The 25,002-nt window shown below is 43.0% G+C and overlaps 1 protein-coding gene across 1 annotated transcript in view; it reads right to left on the bottom strand.

The window, feature by feature from the left end:
* Positions 1-25,002, bottom strand: part of IFT140 (intraflagellar transport 140) — a 205,630-nt gene that overhangs the window by 138,920 nt on the left and 41,708 nt on the right. The window contains exons 8-9 of the mRNA XM_073636682.1: positions 16,749-16,855; positions 7,724-7,869 (exon numbers count right to left, since the gene is read on the bottom strand). Coding sequence (XP_073492783.1) covers positions 7,724-7,869; positions 16,749-16,855 — 253 coding nt within the window. The remainder of the gene's footprint in view (positions 1-7,723; positions 7,870-16,748; positions 16,856-25,002) is intronic.

The raw sequence follows: 25,002 nt of genomic DNA, 5'->3' as shown, positions 1-25,002 counted from the left end.
GCAGGAGAGAGCGTCGTGTCAACATCTGGGGAAGAGAAGCCCAGAAGCCCAGAAGCCCAGAAGTCCGGACCTCTGCTGGCAAGAGAGCTACTTGAAGACAGCAGAGGAGCCGGCCGAAGAACAGGAACACCGAGAGAAGAGAGCGGAGAAGAACCAACCGGACGCCGGGAGAAGATGAAGCGGAGGGACCCCCGAAGCCGGAAGAAGACCCCCGAAGCCGGAGGAAGATCCCCCCCCCGGAGCTGTTTAATAAAATATTTTAAAAACCTGTGTAGTGTGTTTTATTACTTACACTTTTTTCCTAGGTAAATGGGTAGGGGTACCATGTACCCCATACTCATTTACATAGGGTGGGGGGCCGGGATCTGGGGGCCCCCTTATTAAAGGGGGCTCCCAGATTCCGATAAGCCCCCGCCCGCAGACCCCGACAACCAACGGCCAGGGTTGTCGGGAAGAGGCCCTTGTCCTCATCAACATGGGGACAAGGTGCTTTGGGGGGGGGGGCGCAGGGCGCCCCCCTCCCCCAAAGCACCCACCCCCATGTTGAGGGCATGCGGCCTGGTACGGTTCAGGAGGGGGGGGGGCGCTCGCTCGTCCCCACCCCCTTTCCTGACCGGCCAGGCTGCGTGCTCGGATCGGGGTCTGGTATGGATTTTAGGGGGACCCCACGCCGTTTTTTCGGCGTAGCGGGGTTCCCCTTTATAATCCATACCAGACCTAAGGGCCTGGTATGCCCCGCGACGGGGCCAGTAAGGTGTCAATCTCGCCGATAAAAGCGGCAAGATTGACATCCTTTTCTAGTCCCGTCGCACCTGAGTCACGTTCAAAATGAACGGACTTGTCCGTGTGTGGGCAAGTCCGTTCATTCTGAAAGTCCGCCGGAACTCCGGCGAAAGTCCGTCGGAAAGACGGGCGGACTTAGCCCGCCGGAAAGTCCCGGCGTGTGTGGGCAAGTCCGTCCGTTTTAAAGTCCGGCGCACCTGGCGGACAAAGTCCGTCGGAAAGTGTGCCGGACCAAGTAGGATAGAAAGTCCGCTCGTGTGTACGCGGCATAAGAATTCCTTGTAAATGCTAATGCAGGTAGGCAGAGCTGGAAACTCAGAAGAGATATTCTGGATCAGAGTTTATAATTTTAGTTATACCCTCACCCAAGTCAATTTGACCAAGTCTCCAAAGCACGCTTTGCTGGGATGCAATGTGCAGGAAGCCTCGAAAAATCAGACGACTTATCACCTTCATATTTGTATCTGCAAAAATTACTATTGCAAAATATTGAAAATCAGCTATCATACCTTGTGAACAGCTTAAGCGCAAACTTTCCTGGATTATGATAAATGAACGTCTATCATTAATCTTAATTTGTATCCTCTCTGTATTATAGAGATCTAAAGTACTGTGTGTGTGTTTTTATATAAAATTATAATCCTAAATACCTTTTCTCACATGGCCGCTCTGTGGCCACGTGATCCCTCTCCACTCTCCTTTCCCGATCTAATGAGAGCAGCAGGAGGAACTAACCCATAGTTTGTAGACGCAATAACCTTTGTGCAAACCAATCAATAAATGCTTATTGGGATTTTTTTAATTAAAAATATGTAGCAGAATACATATTGACCTAAACTACTGGGAATGTTTTATAGCAGAAAGTAAGGAATATTGTTTTTTATTCAAAACTGCTGCTCTTTTTTTGTTTATAGCGCAAAAAATAAAAAAACGCAGGAGGTGAATAAATACCACCAAAAGAAAGCTCTATTTGTGAGAAAAAAAGGACATCAAATTTTATTTTGGTATATCGTCGCACGACCGCACAATTGTCACTTAAAGCAACGCAGCGCCATATCGCAAAAAAATGGCCTGGTCAGGAAGCAGGTAAAACCTTCCGGGGCTGAAGTGGTTAAAGAGGACGTAAAGTCCCATGCATATATTTTACCTATAGGTACTGTAAATATCTCCTAAACGTGCGCCGTTTAGGAGATAATTACTGTATATGCAGCCGATTACGTAATCGGCACATGCGCTCTGAAGGAAAAGCCACCCGTGCCATTTCTACAGAAAGCCTGTGCCGTGACCAGCAGCTCCTGCGCATGCAACTCCGGCCAGTTACACAGCTGGAGTCTGCAGACTGGAAAGGAAGGCGGGCAAAGATGAATGCGGCCTGCAGCAGGAACGACGGGGGCCTCGTTAGCAGGTAAGTGCAACACAATGTGCTAGTATGCGATGCATACTAGCACATTATGGCTTTAATTTTGCAGGTCAGAAAAAGGAAGGAAAAAAAACGTGAGAGTTTACTTCCTCTTTTAAAGGAACAGGAGCTTTTTTTTTTTTTTTTTTTTAAGGGTGTATAGAAATGCGCTTTGGATATGTGACAGGGGCTGTCTTCACAGACGATGAAGTTCATTAGAACTGTAAAGTTTTGTTTGGTTCCCGCCTTGTGTTTAATTTCTGCTCATTATTCATTATGTTCTTCGTATGTACTCTATATAGTGGAGAAGCACAATGTTTGTAATTCCTTGAAATCTCTTTTATTGTGGAAAATTTCAAAAACAAAATTGAAAACGAAACTCAGGAGAGATCTCAAACTAGTAGCTGACCAAGGGCCATATCAGATGAGCAAAGGTGACACATTGCCAGCGGCAGACGTAGGCAGGAAAAGGATTCAGTTACACTGGAGTTGCTCACTCACTTTAAAACACGGCAGATCTGTCTCAATAGCAAGGGAGCAGGAAGAGAACATCTTACTTGTAGGGCTAGAGAAGGAGCGACTTTATAAAGCAAGATCATAACCTGTTTTCTAGTTTTGGATATATTTGAGAAGGATTAGGACTGCTGTCAGGTTTTTACTGTAATTGGGGTCTCCTTTAAAGATTTACTCTGACTTCCTGTCCTGCTAAGTGATGGAGTTGCTCTCCAAAAATCTAAGGCGAATCTCCCATCTGGCTGCATCAGAACCGAGATGGAAGGCTACCCGTCTGAAGTGAAAAAGTGTGACACTTGGAAGCACCCTGTCTCCATCAGGCTCTGGAACGGGCCTCCGCCTAATCCTGGGGGGAAGTCAGGGTTACCCAAAAAAGGGTATAAAGGTGATTTGGTGGTGGAAATAGCTGGGTTTTTGCACACAGGATTACAGACCCTGAGAGTGGGGCCAATGGTAGGGTGTGTTTTAAGCAACAGTGGCAAGGCTCGAAAGCACCAGGGAGCCCTACAGAGAGGAACACTACTAAATTGTTGTTCTAATTGGGTCCATCATTTTTGATCGCGGTGTCTGCACCAGTAAATTCATCGCGTTAGGTGTGCGGCTGGATGGTATTTCTGGATATCCGGTACTGAGATACCCCTGTACATTTTGGGAAGAGTCAGGAGACGCCCTCGGATACCGGGCCTTTTATTAGTTCAGATGAATTTAGTAAGGAGAGTGGTTACTTGTCTGAAATAGGCTGATAGGATATGGAAGGACAGGGCCTGAAATAGATACAGGAATTTGGGTAGGACATTCATCTTTACAATGTTGCATTGGCCGAACCACGAGTGCAGGCCTAGATGCCATTTATCCAGGAGTTTACGTACTACACCAAGAAGAGGTGGAAAGTTTAATTTATAGACATCAGCAAATGATGAGTGGATAAACGTCCCCAGATATTTCATATCCTCACACCCATGGCCTTAGACTTTGAATAATTCATTTTTAAATTTGACAGGGCACCGTACTGCTCAAGTTCCTGTAAAAGGTTTGGTAGAGAGATAGTTGGGTTTGAGAGGGAGAATAAGAAGTCGCGTAAGCAGAGACTTTATCATGGGAATTTCCCATCTGCAGGTCCTGTTGTCATTCCACCTGACCCTATTCAAGAACGGTTTCAGGGTGAGAGCGAACAGCAACGGCGAGAGGGGACATCCCTGTCTGGTTCCGTTCGAAATTTTGATCAGCTTCGAGAACACGCCATTGACCTTGACTGAGGCTGTCGGGGCAGTATAGGTCCCTGCAATCCACGATATCATCCATCATCCTGTCCCCCATGCCGAAGCATTGAAGGGTTGCGAACATGAAGCTCCAGTTCACCCTATCAAATGCCTTCTCTGCGTCTGTGTTTAGGAAGACACAGGGGACTTTAGTGTGGTTGGTTAGGTGTATTAAATTTGGAACTTTTGTGGTATTGTCTCGTGCCTCGTGGGTGCAAATAAATCCCACTTGGTCCAGATGGATCAGTTGGGGAAGATATAGTTGAAGGCGTGTGGCTACAACCTTGGTGAACTTTCAGATCTACATTAAGTAGTGAGATAGGTCTATAGCTACTACATAAAGAGGAGTCTTTTCCCTCCATGTGGATGACTGAAACGTGAGCCAGTAAGGTCACGGGCGGGAAAGATGAAGATTGTCCTAAGGCATAGACCGTCTTGACCATGTGAGGCCCTAGAAGGGATAACAGGATCTTATAATATTGGATTAGTAATTGGACAATTGAATAAAAAGCTGTGTTATGGCCAGGTGTGGGCTACTCCTTCATTATTTCTTCATCAATTAAGCAGATAGAGCAGGGGTGTCCAAACTACGGCCCTCCAGCTGTTGCAGAACTACACTTCCCATGAAGCATTGTAAAACTCTGAAATTCACAGACATTACTAGGCATGATGGGAATTGTAGTTCCTGAACAACTGGAGGGCCATAGTTTGGACACCCCTGAGATAGAGGGTCTGGAGTTGATTCTAAGTGTGGTATTTGCATTTGGAATCTATTGCCATGAACCTACATGATGCATTCAAAGGAGCTGTCTATGCAAGTGAAACAGGCCATTGTAAGCCTTCAAAAATTAAACAAATCCATCAGAGAGATAGCAGCAACATTAGGAGTGGCCAAATCAACAGTTTGGTACATTCTGAGGAAAGAAGAATGCACTAGTGAGCTCAGCAACATAAAAAGGCCTGGACGTCCACAGAAGACAACAGTGGTGGATGATCACAGGGTCCTCTCTATGGTGAAGAAAAACCCATTCACAACATCCAGACAAGTGAAGGACACTCTCGAGGTCGGTGTATCATTGTCAAAAACTACATTAAATAGAAGACTTCACTAGAGCAAATACAGAGGGTTCACCACAAGGTGCAAACCATTTATAAGCATGAAAAATACAAAAGCCAGATTCGACTTTGCCAAAAAAAATCTAAAAAGCAAGACCAGTTCTGGAAAAACATTCTTTGGACGGATGATCCAAAGCACACAATGTAATCTGTAAAACATGGTGGAGGCAGTATGATGGCACTGGCATGCATGGCTTCAAGTGGCACTGGGTCATTGGTGTTTATTGATAATGTGACAGAAGACAGAAGCAGCCGGATGAATTCGGCAGTGTTTAGAGACATACTGTCAGCCCACATTCAGCCAAATGCAGCAAAGTTGATTGGACGGCACTTCACAGTACAGATGGACAATGATCCAAAACACAATGCAAAAGCAACCCAGGAGCTTTTGAAGAAAAAGAAGTGGAATATTCTGCAATGGCTGAGCCAATTACCTGATCTCAACCCAAATGAGCATGCATTTCACTTGCTGAAGGCAAAACTAAAGGCAGAAATACCCACAAACAAAGAACAAATGAAGACAGCTGCAGTTAAAGCCTGGCAAAGCATCAGACTTCAGGCAGTCATTGCCAGTAAAAAATTCTCAACAAAATATTAAAAGTTAACATTTTATTTATAATTATATTAATTTGTCCAATTACATTTGAGCCCCTGAAAATGGGGGGACTGTGTATAAAAATGGTTGCAGTTCCTAAAATTTGTACTTGATATTCATGTTCAACCACTTGAATTAAAGCTGAAAGTGTACACTTCCAATTAATTTGGATTGTTTCGTTTTAATTTTATTCTGGTGGCATACAGAGCCAAAAGTATGAAAATTTTGCCTGTGTCCAAACATACAGTGGGGATGGAAAGTATTCAGACCCCCTTAAACTTTTCACTCTTTGTTATATTGCAGCCATTTGCTAAAATCATTTAAGTTAATCTTTTCCCCATTAATGTACACACAGCACCCCATATTGACATTTTTGCAGATTTATTAAAAAAGAAAAACTGAAATATCACATGGTCCTAAGTATTCAGACCCTTTGCTCAGTATTTAGTAGAAGCAGCCATGAGTCTTTTTGGGAAAGACGCAACAAGTTTTTCACACCTGGATTTGGGGATCCTCTGCCATTCCTCCTTGTGGATCCTCTCCAGTTCTGTCAGATTGGATGGTAAACGTTGGTGGACAGCCATTTTTAGGTCTCTCCAGAGATGCTCAATTGGGTTTAAGTCAGGGCTCTGGCTGGGCAATTCAAGAACAGTCACGGAGTTGTTGTGAAGCTACTCCTTCATTATTTTAGCTGTGTGCTTAGGGTCATTGTCTTGTTGGAAGGTAAACCTTCGGCCCAGCCTGAGGTCCTGAGCACTCTGGAGAAGGTTTTCGTCCAGGATATCCCTGAACTTGGCCGCATTTATCTTTCCCTCAATTGCAACCAGTTGTCCTGTCCCAGCAGCTGAAAAACACCCCCACAGCATGATGCTGCCACCACCATGCGTCACTGTTGGGACTGTATTGGACAGGTGATGAGCAGTGCCTGGTTTTCTCCTCACATACCGCTTAGAATTAAGGCCAAAAAGTTCTATATTGGTTTCATCAGACCAGAGAATTTTATTTCTCACCATCTTGGAGTCCTTCAGGTGTTTTTTTTTTTTTAGCAAACTCCATGCGGGCTTTCAGGTGTCTTGCACTGAGGAGAGGCTTCCGTCGGGCCACTCTGCCATAAAGCCCTGACTGGTGGAGGGCTGCAGTGATGGTTAACTTTCTACAACTTTCTCCCATCTCCCGACTGCATCTCTGGAGCTCAGCCACAGTGATCTTTGGGTTCTTCTTTACCTCTCTCACCAAGGCTCTTCTCCCCCGATAGCTCAGTTTGGCCGGACGGCCAGCTCTAGGAAGGGTTCTGGTCGTCCCAAACGTCTTCCATTTAAGGATTATGGAGGCCACTGTGCTCTTAGGAACCTTAAGTGCAGCAGAATATTTTTTGTAACCTTGGCCAGATCTGTGCCTTGCCACAATTCTGTCTCTGAGCTCTTCAGGCAGTTCCTTTGACCTCATGATTCTCATTTGCTCTGACATGCATTGTGAGCTGTAAGGCCTTATATAGACAGGTGTGTGGCTTTCCTAATCAAGTACAATCAGTATAATCAAGCACAGCTTGACTCAAATGAAGGTGTAGAACCATCTCAAGGATGATCAGAAGAAATGGACAGCATCTGATTTAAATATATGAGTGTCACAGCAAAGGGTCTGAATACTTAGGACCATGTGATATTTCAATTTTTCTTTTTTAATAAATCTGCAAAAATGTCAACAATTCTGTGTTTTTCTGTCAATATGGGGTGCTGTGTGTACATTAATGAGGAAAAAAATGACCTTAAACGATTTTAGCAAACGGCTGCATATAACAAAGAGTGAAAGATTTAAGGGGGTCTGAATACTTTCCATCCCCACTGTATATGGACCCAACCCTATATATATTGGTCTGTGTTGCTGTTGGGCTTCCTGCCTGATAAGAAAACATTAGCAGGACAGGAAGTGAGAGTAAATCTGTCTAATGTGATTCTGGATATCTGTAAAAAAGGAACAGGGTTTCATGTTATCCAAAAAAAACATAACATTTTTGGATGGACAAACACATTAATATCAATCTTCCATTCATAAGCTTACCTGTACTTGAGTAATATTGCCCTCTAGTTCTGTTGGGGTCCTCAGTTTCCAGCTATCTTTTCCATCAGTCTTTAAGGATTTTGGCCCACCAGTTCCTTTGCTCCACATGGCAACCTTGCCTTTACTGGTTCCAGCTGCTAACATAGCTGAGGTGTACAAAAGACTAAATTTAGAAAACATCAGAACGAGGGAGCTTATAAAAGAATCAGATTCAGGGGCTCTATGAGACATATTACATATCAAAATATTCAAATTGAAACTACAGGTTTGTCCAAACACTATCACCCCACCTATCTATTGTAGAAATTTCTCTCTACTTGCATTTTAGAGATATTACATACAACATTTTCCTATGAACTGTTAAAATTTTACAAACTAGGAGATAATTGGACAATTCTCTAGGGAAAAGAAATTCAGTGCAGCAAACCACCCATGTCATTGTTAAGTGCAGAAAGGGGCAAGAAATGTCCCAATGTATATTCCTGGGAAAGTTAGAGATAAACACTTTTAAAAGCAGTTTTTAGTAGATGGTTGTCGGTCACTATCACCTGGACTTTTTCTGTAATGTTAAAGATGTTTTGTGGCTTCACAGCCAGCTTCCCACTGTGCATGCGCGAGCCACGCTGCACTGTGTGAATTGTCCCGCAGCCTCCTGGAACCTGTGACGTGTCCCAGAAGGTTGCAGGCGGGGGGGACACTTCACCATTCACACAGTGCAGGGCGGCTTGCGCATGCACAGTGGGAAGCATGCTGCCAATGTTTTACCAGACAAAAAGTGAGAACAACTCTTGAACAACAACACAGTCAGATATAAGAAGCTTTTCTTCAGTAGTGTGTGGTTTGTGCCTGGTGAAACTGTTGTCAACAGATCAGGAACATGTCAGGAGTGTCTAGTGCTCCTGCTTCTCATTCCAGTATCCTGGTTTTGGCTGTAGTATTCTCCCTGTCTCTCTGTCCACCTGCAAGGAGATTAATGTTGTCATTCTCTGGGTGACCAAACCTGTTATAGGCCAGCCAAACCTTCAGTCTCATTATTGTGATAGAGTGTGTAAATACCTAATCAAGTTGCCTGTTTGTCTGCCCTGCTCTGCTAGTTTGGATTTTCCCATGTAAGACCTCGGATCAGATATGGACTATTCTCTGAAATCTGCCTGCCTTTTACCTGGACTGTCATTGAACCACTTTGCCTGTCTGCCAACTGCAAGTACCTGTTTGCTTTGCTTAGTTCATGCATGCCCTGGTGTGGTAGCCAGGCACTATAGCAGTGTGTACAATTCCTGGGGGCAACAGAGTACCGGTAGGCCTGCTTGCCTTTTGGGAAAGGGGCTGCTATAAGTGAAGAACACAGAAACCAGCTACAGTGTCTGACCACCTGTGTTAGGAGTAAGCGTGACAGAAAAGAGTGTAAATTTCTCAGCTTGCTAGATTGCATCAAATACCCAACAGTTCTAATTATTCCTCACTATATCCAAAACTAGAAAAAAGATTTTGGCTTGACATACACTTTACATTTTATTAATAAAACAAATGTGTCAATTTGCCAAGTTTGGCAAAGTAACAGGTTCTCTTGATAGTTACATAGTTACATAGTAGGTGAGGTTGAAAAAAGACACAAGTCCATCAAGTCCAACCTATGTGTGTGATTATGTGTCAGTATTACATTGTATATCCCTGTATGCTGCGGTCATGCAGGGGCTTATCTAATAGTTTCTTGAAGCTATCGATGCTCCCCGCTGAGACCACCACCTGTGGAAGGGAATTCCACATCCTTGCTGCTCTTACAGTAAAGAACCCTCTACGTAGTTTAAGGTTAAACCTCTTTTCTTCTAATTTTAATGAGTGGCCGTGAGTCTTGTTAAACTCTCTACTGCGAAAAAGTTTTGGCCCTATTGTGGGGTCACCAGTACGGTATTTGTATATTGAAATCATATCCCCTCTCAAGCGTCTCTTCTCCAGAGAGAATAAGTTCAGTGCTCGCAACCTTTCCTCATAACTAAGCTCCTCCAGACCCTTTATTAGCTTTGTTGCCCTTCTTTGTACTCGCTCCATTTCCAGTACATCCTTTCTGAGGACTGGTGCCCAGAACTGGACAGCATACTCCAGGTGCGGCCGGACCAGAGTCTTGTAGAGTGGGAGAATTATCGTTTTATCTCTGGAGTTGATCCCCTTTTTAATGCATGCCAATATTCTGTTTGCTTTGTTAGCAGCAGCTTGGCATTGCATGCCATTGCTGAGCCTATCATCTACTAGGACCCCCAGGTCCTTTTCCATCCTAGATTCCCCCAGAGGTTCTCCCCCCAGTGTATAGATTGCATTCATATTTTTGCCACCCAAATGCATTATTTTACATTTTTCTACACTGAACCTCATTTGCCATGTAGTTGCCCACCCCATTAATTTGTTCAGATTAATTTCCACATCCTGCGGAGAAGTTATTGCCCTGCTTGGCTTAGTATCGTCTGCAAATACAGAGATTGAACTGTTTATCCCATCCTCCAGGTCATTTATGAACAAATTAAATAGGATTGGTCCCAGCACAGAACCCTGGGGAACCCCACTACCCACCCCTGACCATTCCGAGTACTCCCCATTTATCACCACCCTCTGAACTCGCCCTTGTAGCCAGTTTTCAATCTATGTACTCACCCTATGGTCCATGCCAACGGACCTTATTTTGTACAGTAAACGTTTATGGGGAACTGTGTCAAATGCTTTTGCAAAATCCAGATACACCACGTCTACGGGCCTTCCTTTATCTAGATGGCAACTCACCTCCTCATAGAAGGTTAGTAGATTGGTTTGGCAAGAACGATTCTTCATGAATCCATGCTGATTACTGCTAATAATACTGTTCTTATTACTAAAATCTTGTATATAGTCCCTTATCATCCCCTCCAAGAGTTTACATACTATTGATGTTAGGCTAACTGGTCTGTAATTCCCAGGGATGTATTTTGGGCCCTTTTTAAATATTGGTGCTACATTGGCTTTTCTCCAATCAGCTGGTACCATTCCAGTCAGTAGACTGTCTGTAAAAATTAGGAACAACAGTCTGGCAATCACATGACTGAGTTCCCTAAGTACCCTCGGATGCAAGCCACCTGGTCCCGGTGATTTATTAATGTTAAGTTTCTCAAGTCTAATTTTAATTCTGTCCTCTTAACCATGGGAGGTGCTTCCTGTGTTGTGTCATGAGGATAAACACTGCAGTTTTGGTTACTGAAGCCCCCCGATTCACTCGTGAAGACTGAGGAGAAGAATAAAATTCAATACCTTCGCCATCTCCCCATCCTTTGTAACCATATGTCCTTCCTCATTCTTTATGGGGCCAATATGGTCCGTCCTCCCTTTTTTACCGTTTACATACTTTTAAAGAATTTCTTGGGATTTTTTTTGCTCTCCTCCGCTATGTGTCTTTCATGTTCTATCTTAGCCGTACTAATTGCACCCTTACATTTCTTGTTGCATTCTTTATAAAGTCTGAATGCTGATGATGATCCCTCAACCTTGTATTTTTTGAAGGCCTTCTCCTTTGCTTTTATATGCATTTTTACATTGGAGTTAAGCCATCCAGGGCTTTTGTTCGCTCTTTTAAATTTATTACCCAATGGGATACATTGGCTAATGCCCTTATTTAATATGCTCTTAAAGCAAACCCATCTCTCCTCCGTATTCTTTGTTCCTAATATTTTATCCCAATTTATGCCTTTTAGCAAGGTTTGATCATTTCTGCTCTTTTGCTACTAATGTTTACCCCTTCTCTTTGTTAACCTATTTGGCTGGAGGAGTAGTGAGTAAAAAACCTTTTCAATTCATGTCAGCTAACACAGAACTGTCAGAAGTGTGCAGAACTCCTGCTCCATCAAAGCTGCTGATCTCATTCCAGCATCCTGGTTTTGACTGTGATGCATTCTCCCCACCTGTTTGTCTACCTGTAAGGTGAATGATGCAGTCAATTTCTGGATGGAGACCAAACCTCATTTAAAGCGGGGTTCCACCCAAATTTTGAACAATATCTGTATGTATTCTCTTCCTTGCCTAGATGCTGACATGCCGTTTAAAAAAATTTAAATCGCCGTAATTACCTTTTATTTTTCTATTCTTCTTTGCACTTCCTGGTTCTCCTCCCGTGGGAGTAGGCGTGTTTCTAGCCTCTCCCAGACTCCTGGGAGCTAGTCTCAGGCTTCCCAGGATGCCACTGAGCGTGTGCGGGAATGAGCAGTGAATGCTGGGAGCACAGCATTCACCACATCCAGGAAATAAATGCTTGTGGGCTTCAAATGCCCACAATGAAGATGGAAACCGCCTGCAGTGAATAATATAAGTTATTCTTTCCGACGACATCTGACACAGGCGGACATATTACACACAATATGTGAGTATGTAATGCTGAGAAGAAAAGTTTGTGAATGAACTCAAAAAAAAAAAAAAAACGATAGATAGGTGGACCCCTGCTTTAAGCCAGCCAATCCTGCAGTCTCATGCTCGTGATAGTGCTGTAACATGTGCTTGAAGCTCCCTGTTTGTCTGTCCTACCTGCTAGTTGGGATTTCCCTGTCTATGACTTCGGATTTGAACTTAGACTATTCTCTGAGCTTTGCCTGCCTTTTTGACTAAGGATTTGACCTTGACTATTTTGAACCCTGCCTGCCATGTACCTGGAGTGTCACTGACCCCCTCTGCCTGTCAGACAACTGCAAGTACCTGTTGGCTGTGTCTGCTATGGCATGGTAGCCAGGCACTATAGCATTGTGTAGAAGTCCTGGGGGCAATCAAGTACCAGTAGGCCTGCTTGCCTTATGGGAAAAGGGGCTGCTATAGGTGAAGAAAAAAAACAAAGGGTTGGGGGGGGGGGCACACCCTAAACATGCATTTCTAAACCTGGTGCTGCTATAAAGACCAATATACAAATATAACCACAGAGAAAAGCGCACACATACAAAATAAATACAAAAAAGTAAAATAAATAAATAAATAAATAAATAAAAAAAAAAAGTTACTTTCAAATCTTACAGGGCTATTTAAAAACACCTGATCTTATGGTATATATACATTTTTCAAAAAGAAAAAGTGAGCACTGTGTAGTTATGTGTTGTAGCTAGCACATAAAGGTGAACATACAACCTACAGATGATCACAAATAATCAAAAAGTGTGCAGCGCTTGTGTGAAAAGTGAATAAAGTCCCATCATATGTATCCCTGACTTGACCAAATCTTCAATGAATAATTCCAGTGATAAACTTGACAAGTCTGTGCGCTTACCAGAAAATTAAAAAAATTCAGCAAGATATAACTAACACCCGATGTGTCTGGAAATAATTTGTCACACACGTGCACCTCCACCAATCTATGCACTCATCAGATAGACAATGATAATACACCTTTGGTTGTTACTCTGACGCGGCCAGACATAACATCCTGGTGTATTAGTAGAATGGTGGTCCATGGTAGGATTAGGTTACATAGTAGGTGAGGTTGAAAAAAGACACAAGTCCATCAAGTCCAACCTATGTGTGTGATTATGTGTCAGTATTACATTGTATATCCCTGTATGTTGTGGTCATTCAGGTGATTATCTAATAGTTTTTTGAAACTATCGATGCCCCCCCGCTGAGACCACCGCCTGTGGAAGGGAATTCCACATCCTTGCCGCTATTACAGTAAAGAACCCTCTACGTAGTTTAAGGTTAAACCTCTTTTCTTCTAATTTTAATGAGTGGCCACGAGTCTTGTTAAACTCCCTTCCACGGAAAAGTTTTATCCCTATTGTGGGGTCACCAGTACGGTATTTGTATATTGAAATCATATCCCCTCTCAAGCGTCTCTTCTCCAGAGAGAATGAGTTCAGTGCTCGCAACCTTTCCTCATAACTAATATCCTCCAGACCCTTTATTAGCTTTGTTGCCATTCTTTGTACTCGCTCCATTTCCAGTACATCCTTCCTGAGGACTGGTGCCCAGAACTGGACGGCATACAGGTGTGACCGGACCAGAGTCTTGTAGAGCGGGAGAATGTTAATTTTATCTCTGGAGTTGATCCCCTTTTTAATGCATGCCAATATTCTGTTTGCTTTGTTAGCAGCAGCTTCGCATTGCGTGCCATTGCTGGGCCTATCATCTACTAAGACCCCCAGGTTTACTTAGGCACTAAGTAAAAAAAGATAATCTGCCACTGCTCCTACCACGAGGATGCGGTGGTGACAGTGTCAGCACGTAGGAGGCCATCCGCGATCGTTCGGGGGAATGACAGAATGACGGTTTGTAAACAAGGCAGACCATCGTTCTGTCACAGAGGTAGAGAGATCTGTGATACCTACTAATTAGGAACACCGATCCCTTTCTTTGTCTAGTGTCAGCATCCCCCACACAGTTAGAAAGCACACATAGGGAACACATTTCACCCTTTGATTGCCCTTGATGTTAACCCTTTCCCTGCCAGTGTCATTTATACAGTGAAAGTGCATTTTTTTTTAGCACTGATCACGCTGATTGCTGCCATTTACTAGTAAAAAAAAGTCCCTAAAAGGAATCCCATAGTTTGTAGATGCAATAACTTTTGCGCAAACAAATCAATATACTCTCATTGGGAGTTTTTTTCCCAAAAATATGTAGCATAATTCAAATTGGCCTAAATTAATGAAGAAATTAGATTTTTGTACATATTTTTATTGGATATGTTTAATAGCAGAAAGTAAAAAATATATATATATTTTTTTAAATTGTTGCTAATTTTTTGTTTATAGTGTAAAAAAATAAAAACCGTAGAGGTGTGGGAAAAACAGGACATCAATTTTATTTGGGTACAGCATCGCACGACCGCGCAATTGTCAGTTAAAGTAACGCAGTGCCGTATCGCACAAAATGGTCTAGTCATTAAGGGGGTGAATCCTTCCGGGGCCGAAGTGGTTAATAAGACTGCTTTATGTGGATTCACTTTTTACAGGAAGTGCTACACACTTTTTGATTACAGTAAAACCTTGGTTTGGGAGCACAATTAGTTCCAGAAACATGCTTGTAATCCAAAGCACTTGTATATTAAAGCATTTTGTTTTATAGGGTATAAAAGAGAAGAGAGGCACCTCTAAAATGTAGCAATAAGTTGCTAAATGTTGTACCTTCATTAAATGTAACCATATTGCTACACTTAGAGGCTTCTCTCTTCTTTTTTATACTCCAGTTGTGACATGACGCTACTCTTATATCAAGACATCGCTTGTATATCAAGGCAAAATTTATTAAAACATTTTGCTTGTCTTGCAAAATGCTCTCAAACCAGGTTACTCTCAAACCAAGGTTATACTGTATTTGGAAATATGGGGATTTAGTCACATGGTTAAGAGAAGTGGGATTTCTCTTTCTTTCTATGATTAGTGTAGGACCCACTGAAAATGGGGTACTTTGACGCAGTGGTGGGCTTAAGCACGGTATGGCCATATGGTATGACTAAAATCCCCAGATTTACCTATTATTATTACTTATTAAGATCAGGTGTTTTTAAGTAGCCCTGTAAGATTTGAAAGTAACTTTTTTGAACTTTTTTTGTATTTTTTTGTGTGTGTGTACTCTGTGGTTCTATTTGCTATAGTTGAAGAACACAGAAGCCAGCTATAGTGCCTGACCACCTGCGTTAGGGGTAAGCATGATAAAAAAAAAAAAAAGCATGACAAGAACTAAGAACCTTCCCCACCCCATGTGACAACAATGCTCAGGACTGGTGATTGGCCATCCAAGCACTGAGCACTGCAGAGTAGGGAAAGCAGACAGAGACAGTTAGACCCCTTTCACACTGGGGTGGTTTGCAGGCAATATTGCGCTAAAAATAGCGCCTGCAAACCGACCTGAAAAAGCCGCTGCTGTGTCTCCAGTGTGAAAGCCCGAGGGCTTTCACACTGGAGCGGTGCACTAGTAGGACGGGAAAAAAAGTCCTGCTAGCAGCATCTTCGGAGCGGTGAAGGAGCGGTGTATACACCGCTACTGCCCATTGAAATCAATGGGGCAGCGCGGCAATACCGCCGGCAAAGCGCCTCTGCAGAGGTGCTTTGCGGTGGTTTTTAACCCTTTCTCGGCCGCTAGCGGGGGGTAAAACCACCCCACTAGCGGCCGAATACCGCCGCTAAAACGACAGTAAAGCGCCGCTAATAATAGCTCCGCTTTACCGCCGACGCACCTCCTGCTCCAGTGTGAAAGGGGCCTTAGGGTAGCTTTAGAAATTTATCTTGTTCTTTGGGCCAAAACTCTACAACAATAACTATTGTACCTATTATTGTTATCTGCACATTAGGAAACTACGTTTTAGATGCATACATCCCATATACAGTATAAACTGAACGTGTAGTCAAATAGGCTACTAACAGTATGTATTACTTACTTTACTCCACTGTCCCAAGGTTTTCATCCCACCAGATGACTGATCCCCCTGAAGCTGCTCTTCTCAGATTATGTGATTGCTCCCATCATTATGTAAAATGAAGGACCAGCGGTGCTGCATTGTACATGATGATGTTGAGGGTTTGCACACATTCAAGGACAGAAGAGGAGAAGACAGGAGAGCCACCTTCTACAGGATCGATGTGTAAGGTAAATATTCATCTCTATTACATCCCTATAGATAAAATGAGCAGTGTAGTATGTATACGGAGGGCTGTCACTATTATTTTTTGTGGCCAGCCTTGGGTTAGGCTTTAAGGGCGGGTCCACACCATCGCTGCATGCGGCTTACAGCAAGGGTCCGGTGTGTCCTGGTTCACAATTTCAGGTCCGATTTCAGCCTGAATTTTGGGCTGAATTCGGACCTGAAATGGACCAAAAGATGCGTTTTTGTGAAAAATCGCAATGGGCCCGCTGCAAACCGGCTCCATAGAGAGCCGGTCAAAATCTCCTGCTATTGCGAATTGGATGCGGGGAACCTGCATCGAATTCGCAATGGTGTGAACCCAGCCTAAATGTAACAGAACCTCATAAATATACCAGAGCACAATATACAGAGATAATTAATATGACAGCAGCTAGCTGAGAGACGGGTTACCTTTAGCATCACAATAAGATATACAGTTAATTGTCTCCTCAGCTTCAAATCCCAACTGTTCATCCAGAAATAAGACATAATTGTCATCTCGCTCCAGGTCCCAGAATCTGAAAATACATTTCATAGTTTAGGATAGGTCACCATCGGTTGTGTAGGAGCTGTCACCATGCTGGTTGCACTGATATAGAAAAAGTTGAATCAAACTAGTGCAATGATACACAGGAAGACTAATATTAAAGTGTTACTAAACCCAGGAACCTGCAATCACCATATCTAGTCTCCCACGATACACAGAAGATGGAAATACAATAGTTTTAGTAAATATAAACACCTTTTTTTCATCAGCAGTGACTTTCATCAGTGTCCAGCCGAGCACTAGTTAAAGCTTGTAGGAGGAGTTTTCATTCTGCTCTAACCGTCCTATGAAGCTGCAGGATCCCTGACCCGCTGTCTGGACAGTGCCGATTGGCCCGGTGCTGATCACATGCACTCTCCCAAGAAAAAAAAAACTCTAGCAATCAACACCAAACTAAGCATGTGCAGCTTGTCCCCTAGTCTCTGTTCTATCAGGAGATGGATTGGTGACAGTAGAAGGGGAGGACCAGAGAAGACAGGATCAATGCACAATACACAATGCGCAGGGTTAACCCCTTAGGTTCCACAGTGAGTATAACAAGCATGCTTTACTACATATACAGACAGATTTTACTGTTGTGGGTTTAGTAACCCTTTAATGAATTAGAATTTCTTGCACTGTTTCTTTTTATGAGTGCAAGTACAAATCTTCTCATTGGTTCATGGAGAGCTCACCCAACACGTTTCCCAAATCTGAAGCAAAAACATTTATGTTATTATCTTTTAGATGTTTTTTCTTTTATTCTTCTGGGACAGCATAAGAAAATAAAGGACAAGTTGACAGTTAAAGCGATTGTAAGGGTTTGTTTTTTTCAAAAAAAAAAAAAATAACAAACATATCATACTTACCTCTACTGTGCAGCTCGTTTTGCACAGAGTGGCCCAGAACATCCTCCTCTGGGGTCCCCCGGCAGCTCTCGCGGCTCCTCCCCACATCAGATAACCCCCTGGGAGAAGCAGCACTTCCCCCAGGGGGTTACTCTGCAGGCGTGCTTCCGAGTCCAGCATTCGGTGTCCATAGAGGCCAAATGCAGGACTTGGCCCCGCCCCCCGCATCATTGGATTTGATTGACAGCAGCGGGAGCCAATGGCTGCGCTGCTATCGATCTATCCAATCAAGAGTCGAGAACCCCGGGCAGAAAGACAGCTCCTCCCCGTGGGTCAAGTTCCAGGGCTCAGGTAAGTAAAACGGGGGGGGGGGGGGGGGGGGGGGCTGGGGGTCGGTCACTGACAGGTGTTTTTTTCACCTTAATGCATAGGATGCATTAAGGTGGAAAAACACGTAGGTTTATAACCCCTTTAAATGTCATGTAACAAAAAAGGGTGATAGGTTTATTTTAATAGGTTAGGTTTAATTTTTTATTCAGTCATCATTTCTGTAAAGTAAATTATTACTCACTTGTGACATTAAAAGCATACAGTATGTCAAGAAAAAAAAAAAACTCAGTACATCTCTGGAATACATACACATTTCTTCATTTTTTATCACGTAAAAGACTATAAAAATACATACGAATACAATTTAATCGGATAGAAATGCACTCAGATCCTAGGTACCTTTTGTGAAATGACACAACATGCCTGGCTGTTTGTGGACTGATCTGGTGTCAGCCCTGTCCAGTTGCCTGTTGTTAAAACTACTGAACCAGCCCACTGTCAAACTCCACAGCATAGGGTCTAACGGTCCTGTAGTGCAAGATAAAAACTAGGAGGCCTCTTTGAGGTAACGCAAGAGGGGTGCACAAGACAGCTCTGAATTTTTTAACTGATCGATGGGTATTTTTCCAGATATAATAAAACACTTTAAATTATGTATTTAACAGACCACAAGGAAGCAAATAAGAGAACGTCATTATTAGGTTTTACATTAGACATTAAAAAAAGCCTGTGAAAACACTGGCCAATTCAAATGAAGCACATGATATTGTAAAAAGCTGTAGGCAAATCACAAACTATCCTTTAAAAAGTGAGTGTTTCCCCAATTACCTGCTGAACTTTTCTGCTGGTCCTATAAAAACATAGGCAGCCTCACAGACCAATAGGAAGGCTAGAATCAAGAAGGGGTGGCACCAAGCCTGACTTTTACAGGAAAGAGAAAAAAATTGTGTGTTTTTAATTTAAACTGCCTATAGCTCGGCACCTACGGATCATTCTGACATGTGGTTTTCATTAAATGCAACCACTACTTATGCATTTTTCACCACATTTTCATTTAGAGCTGCCAAGGTTTGGGTTATATTTATTCAACCTCAAATAAACCTACCCAAATCCATAACTCCAGCCAAACCAATTTAATTTCATTTTGGATATTGTGGGGGAGGATTAGAACCTGACAGATTTTTATTGGTACCTATAGCCCTCTCAGTGATATTTCCCCCGAACTTCCTTCCCCCAGAGACACAGGTAGTGATCCCCCCTTAAAAGTTAGTGGTTCCTCCTGCTGAATTCCACGTTATTACTCTATCCTGTAGTAACATGGAGGCTGGTGGGAGAAACCACTCAGCACTACAGGGGACACAATAGATCGAATCTTTCAGAAGGATCAGTGTCTGTACAGAGATTAGTGGACAATTTTCCTGCAGCACAGCAGTATTTAGCGGTACAGGCAGAAAAAAAAATGAATATTAATTATTTCCTTCTTTACATGCCACAACTTTGTTTGGAACTGTATTTTAAGGACAAAGTCACTTTAATCCTAAGCCTCAGCCTAACCAGGAACAACAGCCTTAAATAATGGAAAAATGTATAGAATCAGGACAATTTACAATATACTTTCTATGGATATATACTGTATATACACAGTATCTCACAAAAGTGAGTACACCCCCTATTTTGTAAATATTTTATTATATCTTTTCATGTGACAACACTGAAGAAATGACACTTTGCTACAATGTAAAGTATTGAGTGTACAGCTTGTATAACAGTGTAAATTTGCTGTCCCCTCAAAATAACTCAACACACAGCCATTAATGTCTAAACCGCTGGCAACAAAAGTGAGTACACCCCTAACTCAAAATCTCCAAATTGGGCCCAAAGTGTCAATATTTTGTGTGGCTCCCATTATTTTCCAGCACTGCCTTAACCCTCTTGGGTATGGAGTTCACCAGAGCTTCACAGGTTGTCACTGGAGTCTTCTTCCACTCCTCCATGACCACATCACGGAGCTTGTGCTCCTCCACGTTCTGTCTGAGGATTCCCCACAGATGTCCAATAGGGTTTAGGTCTGTAGACATGCTTGGCCAGTCCATCACCTTTACCCTCAGCTTCTTTAGCAAGGCAGTGGTCATCTTGGAGGTGTGTTTGGGGTCGTTATGTTGGAATACTGCCCTGCGGCCCAGTCTCCGAAGGGAGGGGATTATGCTCTGCTTCAGTATGTCACAGTACATGTTGGCATTCATGGTCCCCTCAATGAACTGTAGCTCCCCAGTGCTGGCAGCACTCATGCAGCCCCAGACCATGACACTCCCACCACCATGTTTGACTGTAGGCAAGACACACTTGTCTTTGTACTCCTCACCTGGTTGCTTCCACATGCTTGACACCATCTGAAGCAAATAAGTTTATCTTGGTCTCATCAGGCCACAGGACATGGTTCCAGTAATCCATGTCCTTGTCTTCAGCAAACTGTTTGCGGGGTTTCTTGTGCATCATCTTTAGAAGAGGCTTCCTTCTGGGAAAACAGCCATGTAGATCAATTTGATGCAGTGTGCGGCGTATGGTCTGAGCACTGACAGGCTGACTTCCCACCCCTTCAACCTCTGCAGCAATGCTGGCAGCACTCATATGTCTATTTCATCTGGATATGACGCTGAGCATGTGTACTCAACTTCTTTGGTCGACCATGGCAAGGCCTGTTCTGGGTGGAACCTGTCCTGTTAAACCACTGTATGGTCTTGGCTCAGTTTCAGGGTCTTGGCAATCTTCTTATAGCCTAGGCCAGTAATGGCGAACTTTGGCAACCCAGATGTTTTGGAACTACATTTCCCATGATGCTCAACTACACTGCAGAGTGCAAGAGCATCATGGGAAATGTAAGTCCAAAACATCTGGGGTGCCAAGGTTCACATCACTGGCCTAGGCCATCCTTATGTAGAGCAAAAATTATTTTTTTTCAGATCCTCAGAGAGTTCTTTGCCATGAGGTGCCATGTTGAATTTCCAGTGACCAGTATGAGAGAGTGAGAGCGATAACACCAAATTTAACATACCTGCTCCCCATTCACACCTGAGACCCTGTAAAACTAACGAGTCACGTGACACCGGCGAGGGAAAATGGCTAACTGGGCCCAATTTGGACATTTTCACTTAGGGGTGTACTCACTTTTGTTGCCAGCGGTTTAGACATTAATGGCTGTGTGTTGAGTTATTTTGAGGGGACAGCAAATGTACACTGTTATACAAGCTGTACACTCACTACTTTACATTGTAGTAAAGTGTCATTTCTTCAGTGTTGTCACATGAAAAAATATAATAAAATATTTACAAAAATATGATAGGTGTACTCACTTTTGTGAGATACTGTAAGTATTCACAGCCTTTTCCATGACACTCAAAATTGAGCTCGGGTGCATCCTGTTTCCACTGATCACCCTTGAGATGTTTCTACAACTTGATTGGAGTCCACCTGTGGTAAATTCAGTTGATTGGACATGATTTGGAAAAGGCACACACCTGTCTATATAAGGTCCCACGGTTAACAGTGCATGTGAGAGCACAAACCAAGCCATGAAGTCCAAAGAATTGTCTGTAGACCTTCGAGACAGGATTGTATCGAGGCACAGATGGCACCCCAGATGTTTTGGAACTACATTTCCCATGATGCTCATGCACTCTGCAGTGTAGGTGAGCATCATGGGAAATATAGTTCCAAAACATCTGGGTTGCCAAAGTTCTCTATTACTGGCCTAGGCTATACGAAGATTGCCAAGACCCTGAAAGTGAGATGCAGCACGGTGGCCAAGACCATACAGCAGTTTGAATCCATTTTGGAATAAGGCTGTAACATAACAAACATGTGGAAAATGTTAAGCGCTGTGAATACTTTCCAGATGCACTGTACCTGAGTATTGTTGCTGACCATGAACATCGCTATACGACTACAGTGTACCCATCTTCTGATGGCTCCTTCCAGCAGGATAATGCACCATGTCACAAAGCTCAAATCATCTCACCACTGGTTTCTTGAACATGACAATGAGGTCACTGTACTCCAATGGCCTCCACAGTCACCAGATCTCATCCAATAGAACACCTTTGGGATGTGGTGGACCAGGAGATTCGTGCCCTTATTAGTGCCCTAATTGAGCACCGCGATGCCCGCTGCATGTTTCTCATCTTTGTGTCAAAAGAATATATTTTGCGCTAACTATATAAAGATCCAAACAGGTGCAGCTGCTCGTGTAAGTCAAAAATACAAAAAAAAAACTAAAGAATAATGGAAAATTACAAGCGCGCCACCAATGATTATATATCGTGATACAATGTATACAACAGCTTTATCCACGTGATTTACCACTATTTTTGTGAAAAAATAAATAAAAAATTGTGATACATTGTTGTACCTAGTGTTTATATATCACAAATAAAGAGCAACTAAGTTACTCTATATACTAGTAACCTAATACCAACATATTTAAATGAAATCCTTTTCAGAATTGTGAAATAATTATGTGCCTTTTAGAACTAGTGATGGCATTACAGCCACTTGCTCCATCCGACGCACGTTTCCCTTCAACAGGCTTCTACTGGGAACAGAGATCTCCCCTCCCGCAGTTGTGGAAATCAACACCTGAACCTTAAACAAGTGTCTGTTTGCTGTTCCACTGAAGGAAGAGAGGACAGCTTTCTGGAGTGTTACCCAGGTGGAGATCACAGAAGCCGGCAGGCAAATGCAACAAGCCTTTTAGATCTCTATAATCTGAGATCCAACAGATTCGGTAAGCGAGCATTTTTACTTTACCTAAAGTGGGAAGATCATCTGTGTGTGTCAAAGCGGAAGATTCATGGTTGATCCACAATACAAGATATCCTCACATGAACTTTATTGTTTATGATATATCACGAGGGTGTATATTTATAAGAAAAAAATTTTTGCAGAGGAACAATTATTAATTTAATTGGTGTGTGAAGTGGGAGCAATTAGATTGCTGAGCACATAGATCAACATAATTCCTTTTTTCACAATAACAATAACACTCCCATGAAAGGGAGACTAGCTTCCACCCTCACATTTTTTTTTGTCCTCACTCCAGCCACTCTTTTGGTATAATATCACCCTACTGTACCCATTGGTTCAGCCTCTTCGGGTTAGAAGGCACCCTCTGTTGCTTGTAAATCTGGCAGAAGGTGGGCTCCCAAGGCTCAGGGTTAATGTTAGCCTGGCATAACCTGTTGGCTCATTGGTGGGATTAAATTACTGGTTTCACCTTGTATTTTCCTTCTTCTCTAGCTATAAACCAAAATACTGGCAGATCTCGAGAAATCAGTTTGTCTTCAAGTATGTAAAAGAACTATTGCACTAATAAACCCTAGTGCCAATAAACTCGCCAATATTTCTTCTTTTCTTATTTCTCCCCTTCCACTTTCTCTTCCCTCACCTCCTCCTTCCTACCATCCCCTTTCCCTTCCCTTTCTACCCCTTTCTTTCTCTTTTTCTTTGTGGCTCTGGCACATTAATTTGAAGTAGAAAAAATAAGAAAAATGGGCAAACAGGCAGGATTTGTAATGCCATTCTATGTTATTATGTTAATATAACTTATTATACTAAGTTACTTACCTGCCTAAACCTTGACAGTGAGCTGTGCATGTGCAGCTCATTGTACAAATTTGGCAATGCAGCGCTAACTGAACTCCCAGGAATGCATGGGAGTGACGTCATCTCGGCCCAGACAATGAAAATGGCCGGTACCCAGAAGCTCCAGGATGCTGCATTGCTGGACTGAAGGTGAGTATAATTCCGCTTTAAGCCTAAGGCCCCTTTCACATCAGTGGACCGATCGAGTCCACCTGTCTGTTTTTCAGGCAGACCCGATTGGACAGCAGATGTCAGTGGACATGTGTCCACTGTCATCTGCCGGCATTCTATCCGATCTGGTCCACTAAACAGACGGATGGGGATACATTCGCCATCCCGCGGGTCGGATGACAGTCTGATGGAAACAGTCAAGCAGTCTGTTTCCATCTGACTGCCCCATAGAGAAGAGCGGGCTGAGTCTCCGCTATGCAGAGTAGACACGGACCTGTCATCCGCCTGCTCAGCGGGGATCAGCGGACAGATCCCCCGCTAAGCAGGCGGATTTGCTTGGATTCCACCCGGTGTGAAAGGGGCCTAAGAAGTGGGTTATGAAGGTATTCATTTGTTTATACTGCTGGCAGACTTGTTACTCTTTTGGGAAACAGGCTGTGCTTTGAGATGTGACCAGGTGTTTTCAATTTCTGAATATAAATTGTCTACATAAGAACCCTCCTTTCGTTCCTCTCCCATCTCTACAACTAAGCCCTATTGGGCGAAATGCGTTAGTGTGGGTGGACCTGGGGCGGGGACTGCAATGATTATGGATGTTTTCTACAACAAACATAAATGTTAGCGATCAGCCCAGTGTGCAGCAGTTCCTTGTTTCGACATGATGAAGCCTAAATTAGATTTTAGTGATTGAATTTACACCTAATTTAAAGCATAGATCTGGGAGGAAAACACACACACACACACACAACACACACACAACACCAGTTTTTCAGATCTGCATTCAATAAGAAAAAAATGTCACTAATAATTTTTAAATGCAGTACAGGAGGTCCCCAGGTTACAAACAAGATAGGGTCTGTAGGTTTGTTCTCAAGTTGAATTTGTTTGTAAGTGGGAACCGGTAAATTTTTTAAGTGTAGCTCCAGCCAAAAAAAATGATTTTTTAAGTTTTTTGGATAACAAAGGGGAAGGGTTAACACCCCTGTAACATTTATTTTGCTGTCTGTGCCCCTATTCAGAAGATTTCACCTCACTTTCTGTTCCTGTGACAACTGGATTTTGAAAATTTTGGGTTGTTTTATAAACGAGGACTGGTGATAAAGCTTCAGTCGAGACATCTTTTTCCCATGGTAACTCTTATGCCCTGTACACA

Source organism: Aquarana catesbeiana, linkage group LG06, assembly GCF_042186555.1.
Source record: "Aquarana catesbeiana isolate 2022-GZ linkage group LG06, ASM4218655v1, whole genome shotgun sequence".
In the NCBI taxonomy this organism is placed as follows: Eukaryota; Metazoa; Chordata; class Amphibia; order Anura; family Ranidae; genus Aquarana; species Aquarana catesbeiana.
Note: the sequence above shows the minus strand (reverse complement) of the source record. Positions and strands in the feature narration are given on the sequence as shown.